This window comes from Callospermophilus lateralis, chromosome 2 (genome assembly GCF_048772815.1).
Source record: "Callospermophilus lateralis isolate mCalLat2 chromosome 2, mCalLat2.hap1, whole genome shotgun sequence".
NCBI lineage: Eukaryota > Metazoa > Chordata > Mammalia > Rodentia > Sciuridae > Callospermophilus > Callospermophilus lateralis.
In genome coordinates this window covers 7,226,955-7,244,947 of record NC_135306.1, presented here as the reverse complement: position 1 = coordinate 7,244,947, position 17,993 = coordinate 7,226,955, and the positions used below count along the sequence as shown (strand labels likewise).

General features: G+C 54.3%; 1 protein-coding gene across 1 annotated transcript; it reads left to right on the top strand.

Moving 5' to 3' along the window:
- Positions 1–13,189: 13,189 nt before the first annotated feature.
- Lcn2 (lipocalin 2) lies at positions 13,190–16,803 on the top strand. The gene is made up of 6 exons (XM_076843095.1): positions 13,190–13,356; positions 13,883–14,019; positions 15,130–15,209; positions 15,406–15,525; positions 15,750–15,851; positions 16,474–16,803. Exons 1-6 carry the CDS (start codon positions 13,219–13,221, stop codon positions 16,491–16,493), a joined length of 597 nt encoding a protein of 198 aa, XP_076699210.1. The 5' UTR covers positions 13,190–13,218; the 3' UTR covers positions 16,494–16,803.
- The last annotated feature ends 1,190 nt before the right edge of the window (positions 16,804–17,993 follow it).

The following is a 17,993-nucleotide window of genomic DNA, read 5'->3' as shown; positions in this document are numbered from 1 at the left end:
AACCCAGTCTGTGGCTTTTTTTTTTTTTTTTTTGTATCAGTATCAGGTATAAACCCAGAGGTACTTAACCACTGAGCCACAGCTCCAGCCCTTTTTCTATTTTATGTAGAGTCAAGGCTCACTTAGTTTCTTAGGGTCTAAGTTGTTGAGGCTGGCTTTGAACTCACGATCCTCCTGCCTCAGCCTCCCTGAGTTACTGGGATTCCTGGCGTGCACCACTGCCCCTGGTTTGTGGAATTTTTGTTAATAGCAGCAGGAACAGACTAAGACAGGTGTGTTCTTCTCTGTTGCTGCAGGGATCCCTGGGAATAGGTAGCTAGGCCCACAGGTTCTTGCACACAGGAGACAGTGGAGCTTCTGTGTAGGCAGAACCCAGACCTTGCCAGCCCATGAGCCCCATTTTGGGCTGAACTTCTGTAACCACCTTCCTGGGTGGCCACCTTCCTGGGTGCCAGCAGTACAGTCACAAGCCCCTCTGTATCTCTGTGACCCCACCGCTACTGGTTTTCCTTTAGCCTCTCTGGACATGCTTTCTAGTCACCTCTGTCCTCTCCTCTTCTGCAAGAAAATTGGGTTCTTCAGGGTTTAGTCCTAGCCCCTTGGAGGTCAGTGCACACATCCTTGGCCACACCTCTCTCCTCGGGTTTCTGTCACCATCTCTGTTCTGAAGGACCTAACCTGTGTCCTCAGCTCAGCCTTATCCTAACTCCAGGCCTGTGTTTACAACTCCCTCTGGGATAGACTGGTTGTCCCCCAGGATCCCTCACTTCAGTGCTGCCACAACTACCAACCTGCCATCCTTCCCACCTGGCTCCTTTCTTGCCTTCTGTTCCTGCCATGGTGGCCAATGGGGACCCCAGGAGTCCTGCCAGCTCCTGCCCACTCCACGACTCCCCAGTGCTCACTCTGCCATCTGCCCCTCCCCAACACTTCAGGGGGACTCTGAGTGTCCCACTGCCCTCATCTGACCCAGGACCTACAGAAGGGATGAGGTGCACAAGAATCATGCCATGCACACCTGTAATCCCAGCAGCTAGGGAGGCTGAGGCAGGAGGATTGCAAGTTCAAAGCCAGCCTCAGCAACTGCAAGGTACTAAGTAACTCAGTGAGACCCTGTCACTAAATAAAACACAAAATAGGGCTGGGGAATGTGGCTTAGTGGTCAAGTCCCCCTGGGTTCAATCCCAGAACGCCCCCCCGCCAAAAAAAAAAAAAGAATTATGCTGAGTGAAAGAGGCAGACAGTGAAGAGTCCTCCCTGCAGACACCATCCGAACAGGGGATGCGAACTAGTCTGTGGCCAGAGTTGCCTGGGGTGGGAAAGTCATGGAGGAGAGCAGGAAGGGTGGATTATAAAAGGGGCAAGAGGAGATCCTTGGGAGATCTTCGTGAGGTGATGAAGATACTCACTGTTTCACTGTCTGGATTTGGTAGTAGTTTTGTGGCTTTTTTTTTTTTTTTTTTTTGGCCATACTGGGGGAGAACCCAGGGCCTCTTGCCTGGTAGGCAAGTGCTTTGCTACTGAGTTAAAACCCCATCATTGTGGCATTTATTTATATCTAATCTTACCAAGTTGCTCAAAAACTGCACTTAAAGGGTATACCAAAAGCACTCAGGAGCTCCCAATGGCCAAAGTTGGGACAATTTGAGCAACAAAATAAATAGAAAATACAAAGTAGAAATGAGGTTGAATTGGATCATAATCCATAGAATAAATAAACATCCATGCATGTGGTGTGCCACCCATGAAGCTACTTGAGTGGTCTTTTACTCTGTGCTGAGCTATGGGGGACTTAGGTCTCCCCTTGGGAACAATCCCGGCATTCCCGAGGGTAGACTGCCAGGGCATGACATCTCTATCTATCACACAGCTCTCCTAGCTCTGGAACTGGGCGTAACCCTCTGGGTTTGGACAGCCCAGCTCCTGCCTTATTGGTGAAAAACATTCTGAAGAACACCTTTGAAATTCCCTTGTATAAATAAACCGAACACGGCCTCTCTCTCTCTCTCTCCAATGTGGAACCTGGACCCCTAAGGGTGGTAGAGCCCGTGGCCCTCACTGTTCAAAGGTACTTTCTGTGTAGTGTGGATTTCCCCCACCTTCCTTTCTTAGCTTTTTTTTTTTTTTTTTTAGTTTTCGGCAGACACAACATCTTTCTTTGTGTATGGTTCTGAGGATCGAAACCGGGCAGCACGCATCGCATGCCAGGCGAGCGCGCTACCGCTTGAGCCACATCCCCAGCCCCCCTTTCTTAGCTTTATTTCGCAGCCAGTTCACTCCACGCAGAGGAACTCTGACCCTACCGCCTGCGTGGGACGTGGGCAGGACGTGAGTTAATATTGATATGAATAAATGATGGAGGGCTGGGGATATCGCTCAGTTGGTAGAGCGCTTGCCTTGCATGCGTAAGGCCCAGAGTTCAATCCCCAGCACTACAATAAATAAATAAATACATAAAAATACATAAATAAATGATTGAGTCTGGCACAGTGGTATGTACATGTCTGTCCAGGTACTCAGGAGGCTGAAACAGGAGGATCACAAGTTTGAGGCCAGCCTTGGCACCTTAGTGAAGCTGTCTCAAACTAGAAGGCCAGTGGTATAAAGCACCCCAAGGTCCAATCCCTGATATGGGAAATACATAAGGGAGGAGAGACAAATCTGCAGAAGAATTCCAAATAATTTATGTAATACTGTGCCCCTGAGGTGGTGGAGCAAACCACCCCCCACCCCACTCTTTAGCTGTGGGCTGTGTTCCTTCTGAAGAGCACAGTATGGAAGGGGAAAAAAATAACTTCCCAGGAGAGAAACCTGGCAAAAACCTTGACCTTGACCAATTCAACATTAACCATGAGGACACCTTATTGGTACTACCCTTGATACCATATGATGCAAAAATGGCTTTTTGTTTTTCTGACCTTCCTCCCTACAGCCTCTAACCCCAGTCTAACTGTGAGAACAAACACTCCACCACCAAGACAGATCTCACATTGTCAAGATCAAAACCGAGAAAGTCTGAGGAGCCTCATAGCCCAGAACCCTGAAGAGACAGAGTACTGCTGCGGTTTATGTCCCTCAGATGCTCTTGAGCTGAAGTCAAATCCCCATCCTGAGATAGCAGAAGGTGGAAACTTAATCTGACTATGATATTTAGAGGGGGGCTTTGAGCGGCAATTAGGATTTGAGGTCATCAGGGTGGCTGCCAGCGGCCATCTGCGAGCTATGCATGAGCTAAAGCGATGTGGACCATTAGGCAGGAAAGCCTGCTGGCGCGACCCTGCTGGTTTGAGATCGCCTGGGTTCACGCGACGTCCCGCCCAGCCCCACAAGTTCAGCACAGCACCAGAGATGGGTGACCCCGCTGGAGCCACCAGCCTCTCGGAGATGGGTGTGGCTTGCCAAAATGCCAATCCACCTGTTTGCTGCAAGACCCCTGCTGCACCCAGGGGCAAGCGCAAACCAAGACTCTTCCCGCTGAAGCCTTCTCCCTGCCTTTTACGGACTCTCCTTCAATAAAGAATTGGGGCCGTCTTCAGCTGTTCAGTTCCAGCTCCCATCGGGACTGGAAGACCCATCAGGTGCTCCCCTTTTCCTATCTAATTTCTGACTCTGTCTTTATTTCTGATTATTTCAGACTTTTTATTTCCCAGGCAGCTCACACCTCCTGAGCAGGAACCTCCTGGGGGTGCTGGCCACCCCAATAGTGGTTTATTTTTATTTATTTTTTTTATTTTATTTTTTGTTGCTGGGGATCGAACCCAGGGCCTTGTGCATGCGAGGCAAGCCGATAGTGCTCCCTGTCTCTTGCCATGTGACACACGATTTTGGGATTCTGCCAGCAGGAAGGCCACCACCAAATGTGACCCCTCAACCTTGTTCCTCCAGAACCATGAGCCAAAATAAACTTGTTTTCTTTATAAAGTAACCTCCCTCTGGTATTTAATTGTAGTAATGTAGTGGCACCCTCTTTCTCCAAAGGACAATTTTAACTGGGCCTCTTCAGAAATCTCCACCATGGCTGATTTTAGGACTGTCAGCAAGAGACTCTCTGCAAAGAGTTCAATGTAGATAAACTTCCTGTTTTCAAGTTGCCCTGTTTTACTTGGCCACTGGCCAGGAAGATACCAGAACTCCAGGTGCTGGACACCCCCTTACTAGTTTTTCACAGTGCAGTAGTTTGTAGAAATGTGTAAACAAGGCCTCTGGCCTTGAGCTGGGCTTCACAGAGATGTCTACATTTTTAAGATAAGTCATGGGCTGGGGATGTGGCTCAAGCAGTAGCGCGCTCGCCTGGCATGCATGCGGCCCGGGTTTCGATCCTCAGCACCACATACAAACAAAGATGTTGTGTCTGCCGAGAACTAAAAAATAAATGTTGAAATTCTCTCTCTCTCTCTCTCTCTCTCTCTCTGTGTGTGTGTGTGTGTGTGTCTCTCTCTGTCTCTCTAAAAGTAAATAAATAAATAAAGATGTTGTGTCCACCAAAAACTAAAAAATAAATATTAAAAAAAAAGATAAGTTACAGTTGGGCTCCATGGTCACAGCTGGCAGGGGGAAGAAAGAAAGGAGAGAAGAAGCTCCCCCCTTCTCAGGTGTTGTCCTTGTTGCCCAAAACAGTGAAAGAAAAAGCTGCTTAAAAAAATGTGAACTTCTGCAGACTGTGAACTTCTGAGCCCCTCCCCTTATATGCTGGGTATAAAACTCTGCAACTCCCTGAACTCAGGGTTCAGGGGATTGATTGATTACAGCAAAAGCTGTGCCCTCTGACCCTGGCTGCAGCCAAATAAAATGGTTTCTTGCTCTCTTCAGTGTCTTGCCTTGTTTGTCCCTACAACAGTAAAACAATCTGCCTAATACAATGACTAAATCTGATATAGCATACTGGATGGGATCTTGGAACAGAAAAAGGGCGTTATGTAAAAACTAGAAAACCAGTGACTTGGGAGGCTGAGGCAGGAGGATCACATCTCTGAGGCCAGCTTAGGTCCTTAGAGAGACTCTGTCTCAAAATAAAGTGTAAAGGACTCAGGATATGGCTCAGTGGTACAGCGCTTGGTTAGCATACAGGAGGCCCTGGGTTAGATCCCTAGCACGGTCCCCCACAAGTAAATTATGCTTTCTGAAAATTCAGATGCACTGCCTATGTAAAATATTCAATGTAAAATTAATGTAGAATATCTTAATGTCATATTGATTAAACAGACTTTTTAAAAAGTTTATTTTACTAAAATGAATGTATTGTTTATTTTTGGTGCTGGGATAAAACCCAGGGTCTTGTACATGCTAAGCCCATGCTCCTCCACTCAGCTGCACCCACTTTCCCTTTTCTAAATTCATACTGGGACCTTTTGCCCATATTCAGTCATTCACTTTTTTTTTTTTTTTTTTTTTGGTTCTAGGGATTGAACCCACGTCCCCAGACCTTTTTTGTACTTTACTTAGAGACACCTAAGTTGCAGAGGCTGGCTTTGAACTTGGGATCCTTCTGCCTCAGCCTCCAAATCTCTGGGATTATAGGCTGGGCCACAGCCTTTCTTATTCTAAACACGCGTTGAAGTCTACAAAGGTCCCTGTGGACATGAGCCCAGCGGGGCGTGGAGGTCTGTTTTGGCTGGGTCGGGTTGTCTGGGGTTGCCTGGGAGGCAGCCCCTTCAAGGTGCAGACTGCTGTTCAGGCCACAGGAAGGTGGGCTGCGCCCCCTGCCCTGAGCAGCGCCCCACCCCCCCACCCCCAGGCAGCCGCCTCCTCCCACCTTCAGTCCTTCTCTTGCCTTTGGTCTTCTCCTGGGATAGTCTGAACCCCGCCACAGCTCCAAGGGAGCCCCTCTCCAGGGGATCTTCAAAATGGCCCTGGCTGGGCAGAAGTTTGGGGAGCAGCTGTGGTCAGGACAGGAAAGACCCCCAAAGCCCTGGAATAGCAGGCAAGACCCTTTGGGGGCTCAAGTGGAGGCAGCATGCTGTGTGTGGAGTGGGGCTTGGGGTGCATTCTGGAGCTCGTGCAGCCTCTGAACTGCACAGGAAGGGGGCTGAGGGGAGCAGGAAGAGGAGGAGGCAGCAGCGGGAGGAGGAGGGTTGCCCACCTCCAGCACCTGCTGGCCACCAGGAGGGCACACTGACCCTGAAGCTCCTCTGCCAAGGGAGGGGCTCTCTGAGCAGCCGGGGCAGCGCCCCACAAGGCCAGGCCACCTCCTTCCCCTGTGAGCTGAACCTGAGAGCTTCCACCACAGGCCTAGGAGGGTGTGGTCCAGGCCAGGAGGGCCTGGAGTGTGGGGGAAAGAGATCAGTGTGGGTCAAGGGCACTATGGCAGCTGAATACCACTGCCAGCACCCACACAAGATCTCCATGTCTTAACTCCTGCAAACTGCAATTTAAAAAAATATATTTTCAAACTTTTTGTGGTGCTGGGGATGGAACCCAGGGCCTCATCCTTACTTCTGGAACCTGTATTTGTGACTATTTGCAGGGGGGTGGGGGGTGGGGAATGTCTTTACAGATGTAATTAAGAACCTTCTTTATTATTATTATTTCTTAAATTTCAAAATGGTTAATATCTTTTTTAAAAAATACATTTATTTTTTAGTTGTAGATGGACACAATACATTTTTTTTTTTTTTAATGTGGTGCTGAGGATTGAACCTAGGGCCTCGAATGCTCTACTACTGAGCCACAACCCCAGCCCTAAATGGTTAATATCTTAATGCCTGATGTTTTTAAGGTGAATAAGTTGAATATGTGCATTATTCTCTTCAAAAGTTATCAAAACAAGCTATTGTTTTCTCTCTGTCCAGAAACAGTTCCATTCCTAAAGAATGACAGCGTCCTCATTCCTGGTCCATAGAGCCATGTGGAGTGTCTTCTGTACAGTGATTCTCACGCTCACTGACATTTCAATGCTAGAAGACAGTCTCCTACACTACCATGGGCCTGGCCCCTTTCTCCCTTCTCTCTTATCTTTCTTTCCTTCTTTCCCTCTTATCTTTCTGCCTTTTAAATAAGTTAAGGATTTGAGATCCAGATTATGCTGGATTATCCAGCTGGACCTAAATGTCCTCTCAAGTGTCCTTCCTGAGACAGGCAGAGAGAGATGAGACCCAGAGGAGTCGCCCTGTGAAGAGGGAGCAGAGATTGGGGGGCGTGGGCACAAGGCCAGAGGCTGGAGGAGGCTGGCACAACCCATGGAGCCTCCAGGAAGCCAGAGCCAGGCTCTGCCAACACCTTGATTCCAACTCAGTGATCTGACTTCCGACTGCTGGCCTTTGGAATGTGTGGTTTCAAGCCAACAAGCGTGGGCTTTGCTTTGTTTGCAGTGCTTGGGATTGAACGCGGGGCCTGACACGTGTGAGGCAAGCACTCCACTCCTGAGCCACATCCCCAGCCCTTTTTTAAAAATTTTTTTTCCTTTTTTTAAATTTTGAGACAGGGTCTCATGAAGTTGCCGGGCTGGCCTTGAACTTGCCATCCTCCTGCCTCAGCCTCCCAAGTAGCCAGGATTATAGCTACTCAGACATGCACCACCAGACCCAGCTGAGTGTGTGGTTCTAAGCCAACAAGTATGTGGAAATATGTTGTAGTAATTTGATAATTTGGGAAATTCTCGGCCTATCCAGATTGCAGAAGATGGCGACATTAGGAAATTCAGAGTTAGGAAAGCGTGTTCTTGAGGGAAAGCCAAAGTCAGGGGACCTATGGAGGTGTGGAAGAGGTGGGCCAAGACAGGGGCTGCAGGAAGCGAGCGAAGTTGCCTGAATCTAGAAAACTCAGCATCATAGGAGGAGGTGTCGTGGAACAGGTAACCCAGCAGGGTCAGGAGGAGGTGGCTCAGGACAGGAGGGAGACCCAGGGATGTAAATAGAAACCAGGGAGCCACAAGCCTCTCCAGTCCTGGCAGACCCACACTGAGCTCCTTGGGAGAGGCACTTGGGGCTGCAGTGACCCTGGGGGAAGCCAGTATCCAACCAAGGCCTGAAGGACTCTGGACTCAGAGGGAGGCCCCCAGGCCTGTGTCCTGTGACCTGTAGCCTACCTGCCATCAAAGACAGGGGGTCCCATTCCTGAGAGGTAACTGAGAGTCATGGGAAGGGAGCAGGGGGTGGTCTTCCCTCCAGCCCAAGGTCTGGGCCACCAAGTCCTGTCCCTAGAGATGCACCTTTCCTTCCAGACCTCTGACCCAACCTTCTGAGAATCAGGCTACAGAGGGACGGCCGCACCCAACAGTTTGGCACCCCACACCGCATGCTCCCCACCCTCCCTGCCCTCACCCCATCGGCCCAGGTGGGCTTCTCGTCCTTAGGTGGACAGGTGTCCCTGTGGAACCCACCCTGGTCCTCACTGCCCAGCACAGCCTTACTTTCCCCCCCTGCCCCAGAGTGGAGGCTCAGCCACCGACATTGCCCCCGTCTGAAAGAGAACCTTGGGGCCAAGGAACAGCCTGAGCTGGGACTTCCGACCTTTCTCCACCTCTGGGATAAGGAGCGGGCAGAAGGGTTGCCATCCCCTTGGGGTACCTAAGGGGACTCCAGGCAGAAGCCCAAGTGCCAAGATTCTGCAGCCAGGGACAACATCTTGGATACCTGGTCTCCCAACCCTCTGGCATCTATGACCTTGTTCCCTGGGATGGGCATTCTCCTGGCCTGGCATGAGCTCCCAGGGCACAGGGGAGAACCAGCCCTGTACTCTCACCCAAGCCACCTTGCATGGTGCCCAGCAGAGGCCCAGCCAAGGGCCCAGAGAGCAGCAAGTCAGAGGGCTATCCAGGAGTGGCTGTGATGGACGTGTCGCGAGCCATCTGTGGGCTGTGTGTGAGAGCTATGCGCACTGGAGTGAAATGAGGCGACAGGTCTGGCGTTGCTCCCTGATTGGGCTGTGCCACGTAAGTGTGCCTTTCCTCTCACTCCACCTGTGATCCCGCACAGCACCTGAGATGGGTGTGACTTGCCAAGATGGCAACCAATCTGCTGACCACAAGACATCACCGAGCGAGACTCCACCTTGGAAACCTTATCTCCTGCCTTATTTGGTGAAGAACATTCCATCAATGCTCCTTTGTGTGTCCCCACTATAAAAATAAAGAGATTCTGAGTTCACGCTCTCTTCCCAGTGCTGTCCAGTGTGGAAGCTGACCTTAAGGTCGCAGGGCAGTCCCACCCTCAATCGGAGAAACTCATGTCGTGTGTTGCTTGATTTTTTCACCGTTTTCTTAGTTTGGTGCTGAGCCAGCTCCTTTGATCCCAGCTCATCTCCCAGCACAGGCAGCTGGCAAGAAATGAGCCCCTTTCTTGGGCTACCTGGCAGGGCTTCAGGCAGGAGAGGGGCAGAGTTGAGAGGAACAGATGTCTTGTCCAGTACCAGGGCCATGCCAGGTAGAGGTCCCCTGACCAGCTGCAGGAAAGCCCAGCAGCCACCTACCATCCCCGCAGAATGGAAGGCCCTCTGCTGATCTTGCTCGGAGCTGTGGCCTCCAGTCCTCTGTGCCCCTGGTTCCTGTGGGCCCTTTTACCTGCACAGACATCCAGACTGTAGAGCAAAAGGCAGGAACACCCCTCTAGGGGGCAGCCTGGGCCAAGTACCTGAGGACCAGCACCAGCGGAGGAGGTCCAGCTCTCCAGCAGCAGGGCTTGCTGCCCTGTCCAATGGGCTCCAGGGCCTCCCTGGAGGGGGAACGTCCAGTGTGCATATTGAAGGTTTAGGAGGGGCTACCATTCAGAGTCCCCATAGGTGGGGTCCCCATCGGGTGGAAGGGGCAGGAACCCTGAGGTCCTAGAGGCCCCCTGGTGAGCCCAGGGGTGAGAGATGAGCAGGGGACTAGAAAGCCACTTCTGGAAATGGAAGACTGCAGCCAGGTCCCTGGGGGGGCAAGCACCTCACATGGAACAGTCATGCCCATCCTGGGCTGTCTGGGAGCAGGGTGTCACTGGACCTGCAGTGACCAAAGAGGGCCCCTCCATGGACACCAGGAGTTCCCGGGGCCATGACTGGGCCTCCTAGGGCCTCTTGCCTAGAGGCTCCTCAGGCATGGCCCTGCCTCTGGGAAGCCTGCTTCGTCCTGTACTGCCCTTCAGACAGGTCAGAGGATCTACCTCTGCCCCAGTCACTTCCAGGGCTGAACACTGTCCATGAGCTCCCAGAAACCAGACCAGGGGGTCAGACTGGATTCCTGAGATGCAAGAAGCACCAGGAAGCATCTCACTGCCTTCAGAGGTGGATTAGACCTGGGTGGGGCCCTGGGAACAACCAGAGTTCTGGCTTCTGGCCATAGAAAACTCAGGTGTGGACAGTGTTCAAGCTCCTGCTGTTTCTAAGCAGGCCCAGAGCAGGACTTGGGAGGCCCAGGGTTGGCCTTTCCCAGAAGGGTCTTGGCCCCAAAGCTTTTGTATGGCTAGTTGAGGGCCCACCAGGGATGTCTGTGTTTCCTGGAGAGACTGGGGGGAGATGGTGGGGGTGGCCCTGCGGGAGCGGCTCAGGGGTCACAGTGGAAACCAGCAGTGGGGCCGAAGGGAGATGGACCAGGGCCTGGCACTCTGTGGGCACCATGCCACCCACGTAGCACAGACCACTCCCAAAGCCACAGGGCCCAGTAACTGCCCCCAGCTCTGAGCCATGTGAGCCCTTGAGTCCCCTCCTTGGCCAGGGGAATGGGGTCCAGTGGGAAGGGAATGGGTGGTACCTGGAGTCTCCAGTATTCCGTCCACCCTGGAGCCTTGGAGTCAGTCCTAACCTGAACAGGAGGTCTACACTGTGGGCCTCACTCCATCCCCCAGTGCCGAGCCTCAGAGCCAGCGTGAGGGGATGTGCCTGTTAATCTGACCCCTTCCCACAGCCCTGCTGGACTCGGACGAGGGTCCCACCCAGACTTTGGGAGCCTTCCCACCTGGCAGGATGCTGCCAGCACCCCAGCTTGTCCCTGCTCCAGCTCCAGTCAGCCCAGCATCAGGCACGTGTCTTGGGACACCCTTGAGGCCTGGCTTGGACCCGCACGTCTGAAGCTCAAATCCCTCAACCGGCCTCTTCACTCCATCCCCGACCTCCAGAGAGGACCAGGACAGATGGCGGGAGGCAGTCGGGGAGGAAGGATGAGATGGCCATCCCCAGGTGTCAGCAAAGACAAAGTCCAACACGAGATGAGGACCAAGATACAGAGACCAGGCCAGGGGACCAGACAGGCCTGAGGCAGCACAGGGAGAGGAGCTGACCCAGCAGGGTTTGTCAGAAACCCAGAGACTACCTCAGCAGGGACACCGGAGTCCCCATGTGGTCTGTTCTGGCTCCCAGAATAGGCAGAGCCACTCCCTCTGCTGGGAAGGAGCCTGGCAGGTGAGGCGGGCAGAGATTTCCTTGCTCCTTGAGGGGCCCAGCTTCAAAGCTGCCTGGGGTCCCTGAGCCGGGCCATCTCCTCTCAAACTCTGTACACCACCCCACCTGGGAGCACTGATCACTCAGCCCCCTGACTTTCAGGGTCTAGAATATTCTACCCAGCAACTCCTCTGTGATTCAGGACACTGCCTCTTGCTTACTTAAAATTTTGGGGGACTCTGCCGCCCCCGCCCTGTCTCCTCCGCATCTGATGGTCACAGAAGACTCTTGAGGACGCCTTGAGTGCTGGGGAGGGAGCCCAGGCCCCGTGCGTGCTGGGCAGGCGCTTCTTCCACTGTGTGCATCCAGCCCTTGAGAACACCAGCCACGGTCATGGGAATGGCAGGGGTGGAGCCCTGGGCTGGAGATGGGGTGGGAGGTGGGGACAGGCTCTAGTGGCCTCGTCGTCCCCTCAGCTTTGCTCACCTTCACTTCCTGCTCTTTCACCATCAGGACCAGTGAGCAAGGGCAGGGCCGGAGGCAGTGAGTCCAGCTGGGGTCTCTGGCACCCGGGATGCCGAGGCAGCACCCTTCCCACCAGTTCAGGACCCCCCAAAGCCCCTCTCTTGATCTGCTGATTCAGAGCCCAGACTGGGGGTCCCAAGTAGCAGGTAGGTTAGAGCCAATAAGGGCCCTTTAAGTCCCACGGAGGGCCAGTGAACCCTCAGGGTCAGGCCTCCAGGACAGTCACAGCCCAAATGGTGAGTCCTCTCAGGGGGACACTGCACAGGGCCTGGAACCCATCACTGCCCCTCAAGGATGCTGGCCAGCCTCCCTGTGGGGAAACAACTTCCCGCTGGGACAAAACGTGGGTCAGGGATGGTTCTGGGACCTCAGGCCTGGGCCACTGGGTTCCATGGCCCAGAGACAGACAAATGGACAAGGCCAAATATTTGTACTCCCTGTGTCCCAAGGGAGCAGAATAGAGCTCACTTTCATGGCCACCCACCAGTCCACCTTGCCTGGGGCTCCCACCAGCTCCCCATGGTCCTCTTATCAGGGCCCCAATGGGAACGGGGACTGAAGCCTCAGCAGCCTCATCTGTGCCCACATGCTGAGCCTGGCATCCCTACCCACTAGGCTCACACAAGCAGCCCAGCCCCTGAGGGGTGGGCTGCTGTTCTGTCCCCTCCTGAAAAATGGGGAAGGGAATGTGGTGGAGGGGTCTCAAGGTGGGAGCACTCCTGGGCCAGGAGCATTTTTAGGCCAGTCTCTCAGGCATCTCATTCCATACCAGGGTCGGGCCAGGGCTCCTGCGAGGGGCCAGGGTCTGGGCTCAGTGGGCTCAGCAGGAGCCTCATCCTTCTCTGTCTAAAGTGCCTGTGTCCCACTGCCCTGCACTCCCCTGACCCTCACAAGGAGCAGAAAGCATCACGGGGCTATGGAAAGGGACCTTCTCCCTTCCAGCGGGTGCAGGGAGAGGGCAGCGCCACCCACAGCCCTCCCTCGACACTAGGTGGGCTGAGGCTCCTGGGGGTCAGAGATGACAGCTTGTCCAGATCTGAGCTCTGACCTCAGACAGGGCCAATCACATAAAGGGACAGTGCACAAAGAATGCCCAGAGGGAACCCTTGTCCCTGCCAGACTGTGGCCTCCTGGGAATGTCCCTCCTGTCCCCCTTCCCTGCTGGCCTTCCTTCCCCCCATTTGCATAATCCTGACCAGAGGGAGGAAGGGGCAGGAACCTTGCCAAGCATTTCCACAGGAGTTTCTGGCAATTACCTCACTCTTCCTGGATTTGGCAAAGGCAATGTTACCCCACCCTGTGGGGAGCAGCAGCCAGTGGCCCATAAATAGTTCCCCCAGGCTGGGTTCCTTGTTCTCTCTGCTTCTTCCTTCAACACCTGCTAGGTTCGGCTGCCCTGAAATCATGCCCCTAGTTCTCCTGTATCTGGGCCTCACCCTGCTGGGAGCCCTGCAGACCCAGGCCCAGGATTCTGCTCCAAACCTGATCCCAGCCCCACGTCTCAGCAGGGTCCCCCTGCAGCAGGGCTTTCAGGATGCCCAGGTAAGGAGCCTGGAGGAGCAGCCGCAGGGAGGGCCCAAGGCAGCAGGCACAGAGGGAGGAGAGCTGAAGCATCCAGGGCAGTGCTGGGTGGGGTGGGCAGGAGGGGCTGCAGCATGCCCTGCACCTGGGGTTCCCGGAGGAGCCATGTCAGTCCACCCATCTCCTCCCCACCCAGGGTTGACTAGACAGATCTTTCCAGGTTCACATCTAGTCTCCCATAATTCCCACTGTCCATGCAAGGTGGGGACATGCGTCCCTCTGCACAGATAGGGAAACTGAGACTCTCTTGTCCAGAGCCACCCTGTCCCTGCCAACTCAGGGCTAATTCCTCTCTCAGGGATCCCTCTGGGTCCTGGAGGCCCCGAGCTCCTGTGGGCTTCTCAGGGTAGACCCAGCCCAGGGCCTTGCTGCCCAGTCAGGGGGACTCTTGGTTCCTAGATGGGCTGCCCAGAGGTGCCGGAAGGGACAGAGAGCGAGGGGTGGCTCCCAGGCCATCCCTGATCTGCCCATCATCAACTCCTTGCAGTTCCAGGGGAAATGGTATGTGGTAGGCCTGGCGGGAAATGCAGTTCAGAGAGAAGAACAGGGCCAGTTTAAGATGTACAGCACCACCTACGACCTGAAGGAGGACCACAGCTACAATGTCACCTCTACTCTGCTCAGGTGAGGCTATGACCTCCCAGGGGGCTGAGAGGCGGACTGATGTCACAGCCAAGGGCCAAGTGGGGCTGAAGGGCTCTTCATGGCTCTCACACTGCCTCTCCCCCTCCGTCGCCCTCGCCGCTCAGGACAGACACGCATGGAGGGCAGGAGGGAGAGACACACACCATCAGTGGAAACAAGACAGAGAAAGTAGTGTTCCAAAGTGGGAGGAGGGACCTGAACTCAGCTGGGACCCCACCAGGGCCTCCGTCCAGGGCCTCTAGGGAGGTGACTGTCAAGGACCCACGCTGCCTCAGATGGAGATGTGTGGGCCCTGAGTCAGAACTGCACCTCAGGAACCACAAGCCACCTGCATGGCCACCCCAGCAGGGGGCTGGTGAGCAGCCAAGGGGAGGGGAGCACTCTCAGCTAGTTTCTGGGGCACCTCACCTTGTGCCTGGGACTGCCTGAGACACCCGGGGATTGCCTGGGACTCCCGCAAGGGCCAGAATCAGAGCTCAGCTGCAGCAAGGAAAAAATAGTGGGGTGCTCCAGAGAAGTGGGGAGAGCAGTGAGGGTGCAGTCAAGGTGGGAGGTTGGAGCTTGGAACAGGGAGCAGGGCGCACCATCAGCTTGGGATTTCTGACTGTGGTGACGGGGGATTGGAGCTGGAGCATCTGAGGAACAAGGAGCAGAAGAAAGGCTGGTTTGGGGAGCTCAGCTCTGGGGTTCCAGAGGGCAGGGTGGAACTCAGGGAATGGGGCAGGTTTGGCCCAAGAGCTAGGGGAGTGCTGGCATAGAGCAGGGGGTAAGTACCTGGGGCAGGGGACTGTGTGGAGACTATGTCCCTCCTCAGCTGGAGGAGGGACAGGGGCTGCTGAAGGAATGTCTGAGCAGGGTCAAGTGGCTCCTTGCAGCACACCAGGCAGGGACATATAGGCTCCGAGTGTAAGGCCCAGGTCCATCTGAGCTGGGCAGGGTGGGGTCTCCTGCCATAGTGGAAGATGGGTTGTCATGGCTGAACTTGACCTGAGACATCAGAATTCTGCTGCATCCCTGGTCCCTCCTCAGTTAGACTGGGAGATCCAAGCTGCATCATCTCCATGCTGAACCCCCATCTCACTCCCACAGGGACCAGGGCTGTGACCACTGGATCAGAACTTTTGTCCCAACTTCCCCACCTGGCCGGTTCACCCTGGGAAACATTAGCAGTGAGTCCTGAGTGGGTCCTGAGAGTGGGCCTTGGGGTTGGGGTTCCAGGGTGCAGTGTCCTCCTGGAAGGTCCTCCCTGACCCTCCACATGGGTGCTCCCCTATGGGGAAAAGCCCATGAGCAGTTGAGGAGAAAGGGGATAGCCCCCTCCTCCTGGCCAGGGTAGGGTCCATCCTTTGCTGTCTACACCTACAGGTTATCCCAAAATACAGAGTTACATTGTGCAGGTGGCAGCCACCAACTACAACCAGTTTGCCATGGTGTACTTCAAGAAAGTTTCTGAAAACAGGGAATACTTCAAGATTACCCTCTACGGTGGGTCCTCACCCAATCCCCTCTGGGACCCAGATCCTGGTCACGCCCTGGGACAGGGGATCCCATTCCCTTAGACCCCAAAGTCTTCTCCAGCTCCAACACCCCTCAGGGAGGAGGTCTTTCTGCACACCCTCCATGGAAAAGGATTTGGGTCTTGTTCATTAACTCAACAATATTTACGGAGTGTCTTCCTGTTGGCCACTCACTGGCCATCTTGGTCACAGGGAGAACCAAGGAGCTGACCTCTAAACTGAAGGAGAGGTTCATCCGCCTTGCCAAATCTCTGGGCCTCACTGATGACCACATCATCTTCCCTGTCCGCATAGGTAACAGCCAGCTAGGGTGAAGGGAAGGGGACATGGGGACTTTCTAGTACCTGGGAGCCACTTTAGGTTCAGGAAGATCCAACCCCTTCCTGGGGTCTGTGGAGTCCCAGCCCCAAGCACTCCTCCCTGTCAGTTTAGTGGGGACTTCCCAGAGGAGAATTTCAGGCCCAGGCCCATGTTTCCTCAGATCACTTTCCTGAGCCACCTCCTCCCCACACTCCTTGTCCTGGGCCACCTCCTCTGCATACCCCGGGCCTTGCTATCTTGGGCCATCTCCCCCTCCCCCCAGGGAGGGACTTAAGAGATGTCCTGTATTTCAAGTGGCCTCTTCCAGCCAGGCCACTCAGGGCCATGGGCTAAGGGGCTGCCAGGTTCAGCAGGTGAACAGGAGGCCTGAGCAGTCATGAGGCCCAGTCCCTAGGGGCAGCCCACCCCAGGCCTTTCTCTTACACCCTTAGCCCCATCTTGGGTCCTCCTACTGCCCCAACCCTGAAAGGAATCACCAGATCTTCTGCAGCTGGGCCAGGGTGGGCCTGAGGTGGCCCAGGGGCAGTGCAGGGGTCCTTGGCAGTCAGAGATATATCACACGTGCACACACAAACATGGACTTTCTCCCCCACAGATCAGTGCATTGACAACTGAACCGGCCGTGAGGATGTCTGCTGGGGGCGTCTACAGGAGGCCGGGGTGCAGAAGGCAGGAGGTCTCAGGCCTACCTTTGCTCCTCTCGCTGTTCCTGGAAACACAGCTATCTTCACTTTGATGTCCTCTCTCAAGTGCCTCCTGCTTTCCAACCCCTGTCCTTTCTGTAATCTCTGCTGTGTTACCTGACTGCCCCCACCAGCCACAATGCCAAGTTCAGAGCTGGGAGACCCTTCTCATGGTACAGTACTGCCCTGAAAACCTCTGATAAAGCCCTCCTTGTCTGCTAAATAAACCCATGTCACCAGTCCCTGAGTCTGTACTCCCTGAACCCTGATGGGAGGGAGGGCAAAGTGTGGCCTCACACCAGCATGAATTCAGGGATGGAGTCCCCAGAAGGCAACCTGAAGTTAAGGTTACAGAGAGACCACATAAAGGGAAGACTTTAGGACTCATGCCTCTCCCTCCCGCCATTATCATCCCTGCCAACTGCCCTGAGTCCTCTTCCATAGAACAAAATCGTGCTTAGCCAGGCACAGTGGTACATGCCTGTAATCCCAGTGGCTTGGAAGGCTGAGGTTGGAAGATTGGAAGATTGGAAGATTACAAGTTCAAAGCCAGCTTCGGCAACTTTCAAGACCCTAAGCAACTTGGTGAGACCTTGTCTCTAAATAAAATACAAAAAAAAGGGCTGGTGATGCGGCCCAGTGGTTAAGCACCTTGGGTTCAATCCTTGGTACCCACCCCCCAAAAACTGTGCTTACACCTACTTTGATTGGGCATGCCTCGTCACCTACAGAGAAGCACAGCCTTCACAAGCCCTTGCTCATAAGGGCTGCCTGAGCCAACAGAAGCACTGATGGCATCACACCTCATGTCCATACTAAATCATTGTAACAGGCCTCACAGCACTGGCCGCAACAGGGCCAGGGAGCTGGAGGGGCCTGGAGTGGTTGTAAGATGCATCTACCCGGACTTACCAGGCCCCTGTGGATGCTGGGAGGCTGCAGCCAGGACAGGGGTGCTCAGAAGAAGGGATGGGTGCATCCCCACCTAGTTTGAGAGCAATTCTAGGCAGAGGGTGAGTAAGGGTATAACCCTGGCCCCCTGCCAGACTCATAGGTGGGGACTGTGTTCATGCTGACCCAGTTTAGAGGGCTGCCCCTCACCCCCACACACCCTATGACTTCCAGCCACCTGAGGGGACATTCTGAAGCTTCAGGAGGGTGAGTAGAGGCAAAGAGGGGATAAGCTGCCAGGGATCCTGCCTCCTAGGAGTAGGCTTAAGGCCCCAATCTGGCACCCATCATATAGCTGGGCCTGAGCCAGGCCTGACAAGCCCCTGTCTCCTCACTAGTCACAGACGTAGTAGCCTCTCCATGTCCGCATCACATACAGGAACATACCCTTCCTGCCTCTCTTCTCCCCATGCATGGTCAAAGGCCTGAGTGGGTGGGATTCAGAAGGAAGCCAGGCTGCCCACCCACAGACACACAGTGA

What these genes read in the sequence shown, in the direction of transcription:
- Lcn2 (XM_076843095.1), top strand. Translation starts at nt 13,219, where the DNA reads ATGCCCCTAGTTCTCCTGTATCTGGGCCTCACCCTGCTGGGAGCCCTG. An exon ending in GTCACCTCTACTCTGCTCAG is followed by an intron (nt 14,020 to 15,129) that starts GTGAGGCTATGA and finishes TCACTCCCACAG; the next exon opens with GGACCAGGGCTGTGACCACT. An exon ending in CATCTTCCCTGTCCGCATAG is followed by an intron (nt 15,852 to 16,473) that starts GTAACAGCCAGC and finishes TCTCCCCCACAG; the next exon opens with ATCAGTGCATTGACAACTGA.